The sequence below is a fragment of the Lygodium microphyllum genome, chromosome 20, assembly GCF_053477565.2.
Source record: "Lygodium microphyllum isolate KBCC chromosome 20, Lygodium_microphyllum_v1.1.10, whole genome shotgun sequence".
Taxonomy (NCBI): Eukaryota; Viridiplantae; Streptophyta; class Polypodiopsida; order Schizaeales; family Lygodiaceae; genus Lygodium; species Lygodium microphyllum.
This window is the reverse complement of record NC_141154.1, coordinates 129,949,117-129,961,569: the sequence shown is the minus strand read 5'-3', so window position 1 is coordinate 129,961,569 and position 12,453 is coordinate 129,949,117. Positions and strand designations below refer to the sequence as shown.

The 12,453-nt window shown below is 44.7% G+C and overlaps 1 protein-coding gene across 2 annotated transcripts in view; it reads right to left on the bottom strand.

Annotated features, from left to right (window-relative positions):
• LOC148019389 (Melibiase family protein) overlaps positions 1–12,453 on the bottom strand; it is a 211,256-nt gene that overhangs the window by 186,639 nt on the left and 12,164 nt on the right. The window contains exon 4 of one of the 2 annotated variants that reach the window (XM_087661037.1): positions 6,281–6,374. In XM_087661037.1, the coding sequence (XP_087517163.1) occupies positions 6,281–6,374 (94 nt within the window). Of the gene's footprint in view, positions 1–6,220; positions 6,375–12,453 lie in introns of both variants that reach the window. The other variant, XM_087661036.1, reaches the window with a different exon arrangement.

The following is a 12,453-nucleotide window of genomic DNA, read 5'->3' as shown; positions in this document are numbered from 1 at the left end:
GTCCTGCGATGGGGAATCTGCAGGTGTCAAATGGTATCCATATGGCCTTCCTCGACCAGCATATAGGGAATGGGAATGACAAAGATCTAGCGGACTCGGATGGTGATTCGTCGGCTGAAGATTCCGGGCCGTTAATGGATGGGGATGAGATAGGTAAACGTCGTAGGATGTCGGTTGAAGAACCGGTATTATTTCCCCCAAATTTTCCTCAAAGGTTCATGCTTCTTGTTCACAGATTGATGGGTCTCTTCAGGTCATGCTGGCCACTGCCAATCATCTTATGTTGGATTATGTCCATGCTAATGAGGATAAAGCTAACTCTTTACCGGATGGGGATCATGTAGTTGTAGCAATTATGTCCATGCTAATGAGGATAAAGCTAACTCTTTACTAGATGGGGATCATGTAGTTGTAGTCATGGGAATGGACTTGGTCCTACAGCAGATTATTGCTTTCCATGAGAGGGCAGCCATCTTTTACTTAGCAGGAAGGACTCCCTTCATCACCAAGATTCGTGCTTGGCCGCAATCCATGCTTGTTAGTGTTGGATAGTGCCAAGATGATGCTTCAGGGCATGTGCAGGACCCTCTTGTTGAAGAAATTTATGATGGACCGGAGTTTTTTGAGGTTCTTTTTCGTTCCTCGGAAGTGTGCGCTTTCATTATGCAACACATTCCTTTGTTCATGGATGAGCAGCTAGTTCATATGGTCCCTCCAAGGCCCATGGCCAAGTTTCAGGAGATGCTGAGGCAGGCATGCCCAATTTGGGTGGAGGTGGTTGATTTTCTTGCACATCTTTTGAGACTCCTCCCTCTGGTTTTGAGAACCCTTGGTGAGGTATTGGTGGAGAGCCTCAGCTGGCTTCCCGCAATAGGAACAAGGCATGTATGCTTTGGGATACAGGGAAACCTCGCCCAACCAAAATTCGTTTTGAGGTTCCAAGTTTGCAAACACTGGTTTATGAGTTGAAATGGGGTACATTTGTTGGACACTGTTTTAGATGTGATCAATTAGGCCATTTCATTTCACAATGTGACAAAACTCCTGAGGTTTTGTAGCGCACTATGGATCCTGATAAGGATATGCAAGACTGCCATCCTCAACCGATACTTCAGCAGCCACAAACTGATCCTGAGATGCTTCCCCAACATGGTTATGATGATGGAAAGAATGAGATTTCTCAAGTTGGTCTTGAGCATGCTTCGCTTGCGGTTGAGCGGAATGTGTCTCCTCAGGAGGATTCTTGGGTCTCACTGGTTAGACGTAATGCCAAACAGGCTTCTCATTCAACTTTTGCACCCACCCACCGCAGCACCCAATCACTCAAACCTTTCAACGCAGAGGTAGGGGGTTTTATATGAATCCTCAATCTTCACGTACACCGGCAGTGGATGATAAAAAGACTTCCGATTCTGCTTTGCGCTTTGATGCACGGGGGTAGCTTACGCCTCCTTGGGATGTTTTTCATTCACAGCAATAACAGTTTCCTTCTCGTGCTCTAATTGTTAGTTTTCAGAGGGCAGATCTTGTAGATGTAATCCAAAGTGAGATGGAGAGATTCCAGGCAACTAAAGCTATTGATGTAAAAGGGAAAGGGAAAGTGGTGGATCAATCTTTTCTACAGAGCAGAATCAGTTTTTGGAATGTCCATATCTGGAGGGATGGAAGCATGGGTTGTTTTCAGGGATAATGCGTGAGCGTTATCCTGTCAGTATGGTATTCACCATGCTTCCTCTTTACGAGTTGAATTGCAGTATGCCCAATCTTTATTGGCCCACTCGTTGTCTCTGAGTCAATTAGGGGATTCTAATGATGACTTGCTCACATGCATTGAATGGTTGAAAGATAGGGTTCAATCTCTTCAGGAAGAGAAACGGCAAAATACAAATTGCTTGCCAGAGCTGAAGCTTTATACGATAATAATTGTCAATCTCATCAATTCTTTGCTCGTCTACACTAGAAATATGCCCCGGAAAATATTGTGCATTTAACGGATGAGTAAAGTGTTATGGTGACTGATCCTGCTTCCATTACTCGGAGGAGTGTTGACTTTTATAAGTCCTTGCAGGGTCCACAATAGATTTTTTCTAATGTTGTTCACTCTGCTTGCCGATATATTTGTGAGTTGGTTAGTAATTAGATCAAACCAGAATGGGTGGACTTAATGGAGGCTGATCTTTCAAAAGATGAAGTGGAAGAAGTGCTATCCCACTTGCCTTGAAGGAAATGTCATGGTTGGGATGGACTTCCTAATGAGATGTTTTCAGCTCATGTGGGGCATCTTAAGGACCCATTAACTCGCCTGTGTCAACCAGTGTGGAATTCTAGTATGATGCCTTCAGATTGGAAGATTGTTGTCATTTGGTTGTTGCCCAAGGTTCCCTCTCCAACCTCTTTGAAACAATAGAGACCTGTTTCTATTATGGGTTCTTTATAAAAAATATTCTCCAAAATCATTGCCAACAAATTGCAAAAAGTATTTCCACACCTGGTTCATTCATGTCAATATGGTTTCATCAAAGGTCGGAATATAATGCACAACATTTTGAATGTTGAATTGGAAATTTACTATGCCAAAGCTTCAGGCCACTAGGTAGTTATGCTTCAGCTTGATATTGAGAAGGCATTTGATCATGTTAACTGGTCTTTTTTGCAGCAATTAGTGTCTACAATGGGATTCGGTCCTCGCATAATTTCTCTTATTGATACCATTAGTCAACGTGTTGTGGCTCATATTGCACTTAATGGAGGGATCATAGAGGAAATCCTGCCAAGTCATTTGATGGATAGAAGTTCCTGGAAGGAGATATGAGTAGAGATTTCCATGGTAGCTTGTAGGGAACCTTGAGAGAAAGAGGGAAGAGAAGAAGAAACCCTTGGTTAACAAAAAGTAAACCTGTTTACTCCTCTCTAATCCTTATTTAACTCCACTTAGTCCAATCTCCCTCCAAAAATGACCTATGAGTTGACCACGAGCTGCTATTTTTACCATAAAGCCTCCATGAACCTCCAAAATAGTGACGACTTGATGCAAATAGCCATGGCTAGTCACGGTTTGAACTGTAGCTAGTCCTGTGACCAAACTTTGTCCTCCCAGTTACCCTGTACCAAGTCTGTGACTAGATCCACCATAAAAATGACCCTTCCCATGGATCAAAATCCATGCTCTGATAGCAATGTAAAAGAGGCAATTCTCACAGCAAACAAAATAACTGAAAAATACAAGAATATACCAAATATGCCAAAGAAACCATAGCCAAGGTGGCTAGGCATGAAAATGTATTGCCATGAATGGCTGAGAATCAAAGATGAATACTGCAATAAGATACTCACCTCTTGCTATGGTGGACATAGGTACACACCCCTATGATAGGTGGGAGGAAGGATCCCTCAATCTTGTATTCTTAAAAAATGGCCAAAAAGATCCTTCACATGTTACATCTTCACCTTTTATACCAAACCCTAACATATCCTAGACTAAGGTATTTTATGCTTTATTACAATGCCATACTCGATTGGATGGCCTCCTTCATGATAGGTTCATGTACTGGAAATCTCAAGGCTAGCCTTTACATGTTAGACTTAAAGTTGCTCAATGCATTATGATCTTGCTTCCTTGGACTAAGAAGTCCCTTTTGGAATTGGTCCAGCCTATTAGATTCATGTTGTGGAAAAAGAAAGGTAATCATTTGGGACAGGTGTGGATTTCGTGGCAGCATGGAACTACGCCTAAAAGGATGGGGGTGTTGCTTTGTTGGATGTTAATTTGCATATGGCAGCCTTGAGGCTAGCCCTTTTGCAGGCTCTATGTGTATAGAGTCATCCTTGGTTAGATACTGCTAAATTTTTCATAGAGAAAACTTGCACCTCTAATGGTAGCATGGTTATTCATGCTTCCTAGTGGCATGTGCTTAATTCCACAAGGCCTATTAAGGTCTCCCAATCTTTCTCCTTTCTCATTTGATTGCATCCTAGCAGGAGATGTTACGTTTTTCAGTTTGGTGCCCTCCTGATATTCATAAGAAGGAGAAGTCGCTGCAAGGAGAAGTACTGGCTTTCTCCAGGTTGTTGGATTGGCCGGCCAAAGATTTGCAAAGAGTCAAGTTTAATCGGACGGCTCGTTTGGGGTTGCAGACAGTCCTTGATGGTGTCATTCCTAGGCAGCCCCATCTTTATTATTTACGGCGTATTCGTCAGCACTTTCGGGTGTCTCATGGATATCATGACATTTCATTGTCTATACAGGTCAGACTTTAGAGATTCTCTCCTTTGTCTACGCTACAGCCATTGTATCCATGGCATGACTCGATGTTTGTGCTTCCTAATGATTTCGAGAAGAGGTCAGCTAACCAAATATATCATCAAATGGTGGAGGCCAAGAGATGGGTCACTTGAAAGGTTAATAAATTATGGCACATTCAGGATAGAAGAAAAAAGTGGCAGGAAAGATTCATTCAGCTTTGAAAGTCTACAGTTCCGTATCAAGGTAAAGTCTTCATGTGGAGATTGCTTATTGGTAGTCTTTCAACTGGGGAGGTATTGCATGCCCGAAAGATCTCTACTGGTCATGTATTGTGCACTATATGTGATGAAATATTGCTTCATCTCTTTGTCTCTTGCCCAGTTGCTCGATAGATCTAGAGTTTTATTTCCCGCGTGTGGTCCTCGGCAACTCAACACCAAATAACAACCCGTTCGTGGATTATAGGAAAGATGCCCTCTATGTCTTCTTTGCATTCTGACTATTCCTATCTTTTCCATTTCCTTAGATCGACTGCCCTGTGGCATATTTGGCGTACTCAGAATGCCTTTATTTTTTATTCAATATCAGGCATCTATGGTCATGTGGCCCGTGTTTGAGCTTTACTGTTATTGCAGATTTCTTCTATAATGTCAGCTGACCTGGTTCTTCCTAACATTGTTGCTCCCTGACTGGCCATTGTTCGCTCTACTCCAGCTGTCCTTTCTATGTGATTTCTTTGTGTTAAATTCGGGTAGCTATCGGTAGACTTTCTTCAGTTTTCTTTGATGACCTGATGGTTTGATGTAAATATTTACTACTTAATTCAATTATCTTCACGAAAAAAAAAGAGAGAGGAAATGACTTCATTGGTAGCTGGACTTGATTGAATTAACAGATATTCTCCCCGGACAAGATTCGTTTGCTTGGCACGTTAAAGTTTCTTCTGCCCCCCTTAGTCACTCTACCCCCTAGACAGAACTGCCAATCCTGAAAGTTGTTCTCAGTAATCAGGGAAAGTTGACAACTTTAACCCACATCAGGAAACAATAGCTTAGCAGACTTTGATAATCCTTGTTTGGAGATGGAGTACATGAACCCACACAGGGAAACGATGTCTTATCAAACATTGATAATGGTTGTTTGGAGATCAAGGAAAACAAATTGTATCATTGTTTGATCATCTGCCATAGCCGAGCCTGGCAAATCTTACCATGCCTGTTTAAAGAATTGTACCTTGACACCCGAATTCACCCATTGGAAAATATCATTCGCCAAAGAAAGCTTTCCACAAGAGAAAATGATTATAGCTCTTTGCAATAGCTTCTTGATCAGTTGAACAATGGAGGCAATTTCATTTCGCACTTTATTGTTGGGACAGCTATACTCCATGCCATAGGAGTTTGTTGAAATTCTCTACTGAGACTGTCAAAGACATATTTGGCATCAGGTTGTCTATATCAACAAGAGGTTGAGCATCTAGTGTCTTTCTTTGTCTCTGGTGATCTTTCCCAACACATGAAGGTGATTATACTTTTTGTGGTAATCATATCAGAGGCAAAAATTTGTACAGCTTACACATACACATGCAGTGAAAAGAAACACCCAAAATGGTATGCTGCTGTAAATGACCTGCCGAAAATGACTGCAAGGTGTCACTTTTGTTTAGAATAGCTGCACAGGGACTAAGATGGCAAGAACAGGTTTTTAGGGTTTTGAGCAACAATTCAGGGTGTCTAGTAGAAAAGTCGTTCTTAGAGTTATGGACAGGAAAAATAAAAAAGAATGTGCATGCAATCAACCAAGCCTGATACTAAACCCAACAGAATACAACCTTGAAATCATACAAAAAGAGATTTATATCTACAAACATGTCCATAAATAGATCAAGGCACAATAGCCTTAATGCGTCATTGTCAAACCATGTATTTTCTTTTCTACTTCAATGATCCAATAGATAGTTTCAATTGGACAGAGTACCATAGTCGACGTCCCAAGAAGCATATAAGTCGTATAAAGACTGTATAAATGTTTTTCCACCTTCAGTGCTCTCATTTACGCTCATAAAACACATTGGCATCCAAGAACAAGGCTGATTTTGCATAGCAATGTCTCTTGCTCTCCATGTATGATTCTGCCACAGTAAGAAACATCAGCTGGTGAAGATGATTGATTCCTCCCTCCTCACTCGCTCCCTCTCCTCTACCTCTCCTCTCGCTTACCCTCCCTCTAATTCCACCATAAGCCCCTCTTCTTTTCTTGTAATGGGTAACTGATGAATTACAAAAAACAAGATGTATAGAGGTCGATTGAACCCCCATCAAGGACTCTGAACTGAGAAGGAACTTAAGAAGAAAGAACTGTAATCTTAGGATCAGCATGATACTTGGTTAGAAGACTGGCAATAACATGTGATGACACTTGTCAAAGTAGCATACCTTGCAAGCATTGAGTGTGCCCCTTCATTCCACTATTGGAGGCATTCCACACAGTCCAATTGTGCCGTAGTATGCTAAAGAGCAACCTAACATGTGATGGATGTCAAGTAATAGAGGTCCGTTCAAAGACTCATGAAGATGATTGATTCCTCCCTCTTCACTCACTCCCTTTCCTCTTGCTTAACCTTCACCTAACCCCATCTTGAGCCCCTCTTCTTTTTTCATAATGGGTAATTTACTAATTACAAAAAACAAGATATATAGAGGTCGATTGACCCTATATTAGCACTTTACATGAACATGCTAAGATGAAGGGTACCCTCCATCATAAAGATCAAGGACTCGGAACTGAAAAGGAACTTAAGGAAGAGCCGTAATCTTAGGATCAGCATGCTCCTTAGTTAAAATACAGGCAATGGCATGAGGTGACATCTATCAAAGTAGCATGCCTTGCAACAAGCATTGAATGTGTCCCTTCATTCCACTATTGGCCTGAAAAATAATAGCATTCAAATAGTCCAATTGTGCCATAGTATGTCAAAGAGCAGCCTAAATTGAGATGAATGTCAAGCAGTAGAGGGCTGTTCAAAGACTCAACTTGGTGGGGTAATGTTCTCACTAGCTACCTAGCTATGGCTGAAAGACAAGACCAAATATGACATGCTACCAGGCATCCAATAATATCTGATGAAGGGACTCTCAACATATAGTGATAAAGAAGTATGTTCCATCCCTTATTCTTCATCAGTGAAGTGCATCATCAATTGGTAAACCACCCACTACTGTTCTCCATTAAAAAGCCTTAGCTTTGAACATTAATAGGGAGTGCCATGACAGCCATGAACTTATGCAGCTTATTTACAAAAATGCCATGCTTTTATAGTCTTTTGTCTTAGCCTAATTGACATGTGATAAATGTTTATTTGCTGAAGTTGTGACAATATCAAATCTACCTTTAAGTTCTCAATCTATCCATGGTTGAGTAGAATCCAAGTGCAGGATGACAGGAAATGATGTCAAGCAACTACTCTCTATCCATGTGAAGTTTGAAAAAAGTTATGTGCCGAATGAAAAGATAGGAGCCTGATCCCTCCAAGAAACAACACATCAGAGAGGATAGCAACATCAAGTGTTTCCATGCAATTGTATTTTTTATGCATGAGATTCTTATCAAGCTGTGTAATCACTTTGAAGGATGCCAGAATATCAACTGCTTGGCATATTGACAGCTTTATAGTGGTTTCCAACCATCTATTTGCAGAACTTATTGCCGCCTCTGAACCAAATAATTGAAAAGCATTAAGTCCAAACGTTAAGTTTCTGATCCGTATTGACAACATGTCACCAAGAAGCTTTGAATGCATATGTTCTCATGATGAATATCTTGGCTTTCCATGAATTGAACAGCAATATCTACCCATGGTTCCCCACCCTCAAATATGGCTTGGAGAAATTCCAAACTTCTAGCAAGCATATGAATATGTATGTCAAGAATGGAAGCCCTATTCTTTTTGGAGTACAGATGCATTCCACCTTACTCAAGTCAAACAGCTTTTTGGGCCACCCTTCTTCCACAGAATGAAGTGAATGCACTGAATGGCCTTCGATAGTGTTTTCCGAGTCCGCAAGAGTAACAGAAATTTATGACAGCATAGAAAGCACAATGGAGGCAATTACGAAAAAGCCATCCTTGGAATTTCCAATATACAAATTTATCTGTGACCCACTTGATCAGTTGTTGTGCACTGGCATCAATTCCAAATAGGTATTCCAGATAATGGAAGATATGATTGTAGGGAAAATTTTCAATTTTCCATCCCAATGCATCGAAATCCTACTCAGTTGAACTAATAAAAGGTCAGTTTTGTACATTAACATATGTAAAACTGAGGTAGTAGCAAGTAAAAACCATGCGTCCATTGCCCTTTGTAGAATATGTTGGTTAGCCCTCAAGAACACAAGGGGATCATCAGCAGATGTTTGGGTTCGGATTTGTTGTTCTGATGGCAATGTGAGACCGTGAAGTCCCCAGGTCCCATTTAGAGCTAGGTGTGACAGCATAGTTAACATTGGATGCATGGCAATGGCAAAGAGTAATGGACTCCAAGGAAAATATTGTCTAACTGAATGAGTAAGCAAGAATGACTTAGTCACTGCTCATTCAACTATGCATAACTAAGAACCAAAACAAATGTTGGGTAGAATCTCGCCATTGGGGCCCAAATCCCATAGTATGCATGACTTTTGGCACGTACAACTAGCTGAGGTGATTAAATGCTTTCTCAAGATCAAGTTGAATCATAACCAGTTCTGCTCTGAAGGCCTGGCATAATGAATACCCAATTGCACATTTAGTATATTACAAATAATTCAACCCTTAAGAAAACCATGTTGTGCCAACTGAATAAGCATTGGCAAGTGCTTACGCAGCCCTTTCACCAAGACTTTCAAGAGAATTTCATACATTCGGCCCATCAAGGAGATTTGCCTCCATACATTGAAGATACACAAGGAGGGTGCCTTAGCCAAATAATTGATAAAACCTGCTTTCTATGCATCAGGCATACTTCCTGTTTGCCAGACTAAGTAATCCATAGTGGTCAAAGGCCCTTCCAATTGCTCAATAGTTTCAATGAAAATACAATCCCAACTCGGGATTTTGTATTTCTGTACAAGAAGTGCCACACCTTTGACCTCTTGCTCTATAATATCCTACAACCAGCCAAAGTCACATCCGAAAGGTAGCGGATTGCTAACTGAGTGAAAGAAATGGTCCCAAGGCTGATGTACCTGGGGATAAATTATCTTCTGTGGCCCAAGAAGACCTGAATCAAATGCATGGCACAAACTGACTATGTGTTAGGAAATAGTTTCCCTGACACTCTTTAAGAGTTTTCCAGTGCTTTCTCTACCATGTGAAGGATGTAAATTCTGGAAGAATTTATGACGCTGAGAATTGTGATCCAAAAGATTCTTCTGTGGTAACAGGTAGGCTAGCTTTTTGATAGCTATGAAGCTAAAGCTCCTCAGCTTTCTATGTCAAGAACTCAATCATAGTGACAAAACTGTTATTTTCAATGTGTCTACCAAAGTTGAGCAACATCTTGCCAAGAGGTCATACACCATTGCCAACTATCATTTTCTAAATGTATAAAGAATACAAGAAGTGGAGCTCTCCTGCCCGTCAGGTCGCTGTGTCCCCGCCCACCTGTTCGTCGTGCCCCTGCCCACCTGTTTGTTGTGCCCCGGCCCGTCGTTTCGTCGTGCCCCGCCGGTACAGCACCTTCGCCAGCAACTCCCTCCCTCGCCAACAACAAGAACTACCTGCACCCATCCTTCTCGCCTTTGCCAGCTCCCTGCGCGCCGCCTGTGTACACCCTACCCCACCCCCCCCCCCCCCCCCCCCCGCGCCTGCCTTGCCCCCTCCGCCTACGCCTACTTGCTCCCCGCCCCCCCCCTCCCCCCAAATCTTTTTCCTCCCTCCCAACCCCCCACCCCCCATGTGCTGTCTTGCTGGGAGGCCTGGCCCTCTATCAGGCTGCAACACCACCGCCATCGAAAACAGAAAACCCCCCCCCCTTTTCGCCATCGACACCCCACTTCCCCCTCCAGCTGCTCCCTCCCCCTGCAGCAACTCCCCATCCAGTAGCACAACAGCGCGATAGGTAAGTTCTCCCAGAAGGGACGCCCAATGGAAACCTATGGTCAGACGCCGGCACACTCATCGAGTACCCCCCAGTCGAACACCTTGCGCGTAGTCCTCTCTAAGGAGCAGCTCTTAGCCGTCCGAGCTAAATAGCTGGAGCTAATGGAAACAGCGATTTATGGTCAGGTAGTAGGACATTCCCCAGCCAGGGCCCAGCTTCAGGACTGGCTTCACTCCACGCTGCACATCGGCACAGTGCAGATCATGGAAGTGGTCCTATTGGGCCAAGGGATCTTCATGGTCCGCCTCAGCTCGGCAGACGCAGCTCGCGAGCTACTTGCCAGTTCACCATATGCATCCACGAAGGGTTCATATACATGGTCCCTTGGTACAGTGGCTTTACTCTGGAGGCGTTTGCACTCCACAACAGGTTTCTTTGGCACCCGATCACCCTTCTTTTCCCCGGCCTGGCGATTGAGTATCACCAGTTGGTGGAAGACTTTGGGCGGCTCTTCGGCACTGTCCTTCCCGCGTCCTATGCGGATGCAGTGACAGCTGCAAGGGTCCCAAAGGTACGGGTGGCAGTGAAAGAGGTCAAGAATATCCCACAGTTCCTAGAGATTGAGGCAGGCGAGCACTCCTTTAGGCAACAGGTCATTGTGACTAGGCAACCAGGGCAGTGCCTGCGCTGACACGACTTTGGGCATCAGACAACAATTTGTACGCGTTTCGGAGCAAAGGCGGCTCTACCCACAGGTCCGCAGGCGGATGCTGACGGTTTCACACAGGTCCAAAGACGACAGAGAGGGAGATGGCAAGGGGGGCGCAGCCAACTCCTCAGACCCAGCCTCGTCAGCAAGGTGTTGGCGGGCGAGCGGCCCCCTCTCGACAGAGCACTCCACAGGCCCCCCCTGTCTGCCCCACCCGACAGGACCGCAACCCCTCACATTCTCCACATGCACCACAAACTGCCTCACCTGAGTTCCCACAAGCCCCTCACCCACCCCCCCCCCCCCCCCCAAACATCCCATCCCCCCCCTCCCTCCACTGACCTTGGCCCACAGCCCCCCCTTGCCAGGGCCACCAACCCCCCCCCCCCACACCCGCCATGCATCTCCAGTCATCCCACCATATCTCGATCCTCTTCACCCCCATCACCCCCCCTACCGAGCACCCCCCCTGATCCGCACCCAGGTCAGGTGAGCCCTCCCAGACCCACCCCCCCTCCTACCACAGGAGGTAATGAGCCACACACACCTACCTCCTCTGCACACCAACAGTCTCCCCCCGCCCACATAGCCACCAGCTCATCCACCCCTGCCACCCGCTATACTTTCCCGAGACAGGTACAGCTGCTGCCACAAGAGTTCTTCCGCAGTGGCCCGTGGTCCTACCTGCGGAGAGTTCCCACTACCTCTAGAGGTGGGGATCTTCGTGGTTCGTAAGTCAAGGAGGGGCAAGGTCCATCTACTAGCACCACCAAATGGACCAAACTACACCTTTTTTCTTCAGTCATCTTACTCAGAGGAGTGGAAGACTACACAGATTGAGGAGGAGTTGAAGAGTCAGGTGGCAGACCACGTCTCCTAGTAGATGGGAGATGAAGGATTAGCAATGTTTGCACAACAGTGGCCAGGTTGCATAATGGACATTAACTGGTGGGCTGGCGCCGATGTCCCGCACTTGAGCATTATCTTTCGAGTCCCCCCCCCCCATAGTGGAGAGCGCCGAGGGATGTGATCGAGTAGCCCCCGACACACACGGCCCACTTCTACCAGTGTACAAAGTCGCGTTTTTCAGCATGGCTGATAGATGCATTGATAGTACCACCTGGAGCATCTATCACCCCTATGGTCCGGCCGAGGGCCACCATGGGGAACTGGAGTTCACCATCCAGACCGGCGGCAAAGCGCACTTGCATGCCTCACAGTCTCTCTTCCACATCTGCAGTATCCACACCGAACAGATGCATGTTCAGTCAATCACATGTTTCCCCATGAGCTTACATCTTGCATCCTGGAATGTGAACAGTCTCCACTACAGTGGGGCACGTGGCTCAAGGAAGCTGATTGTTCGTCAAGAGTTGCAACTTGCCCTTGCCGGACGGCTAGACATCTTGCTTCTACAGG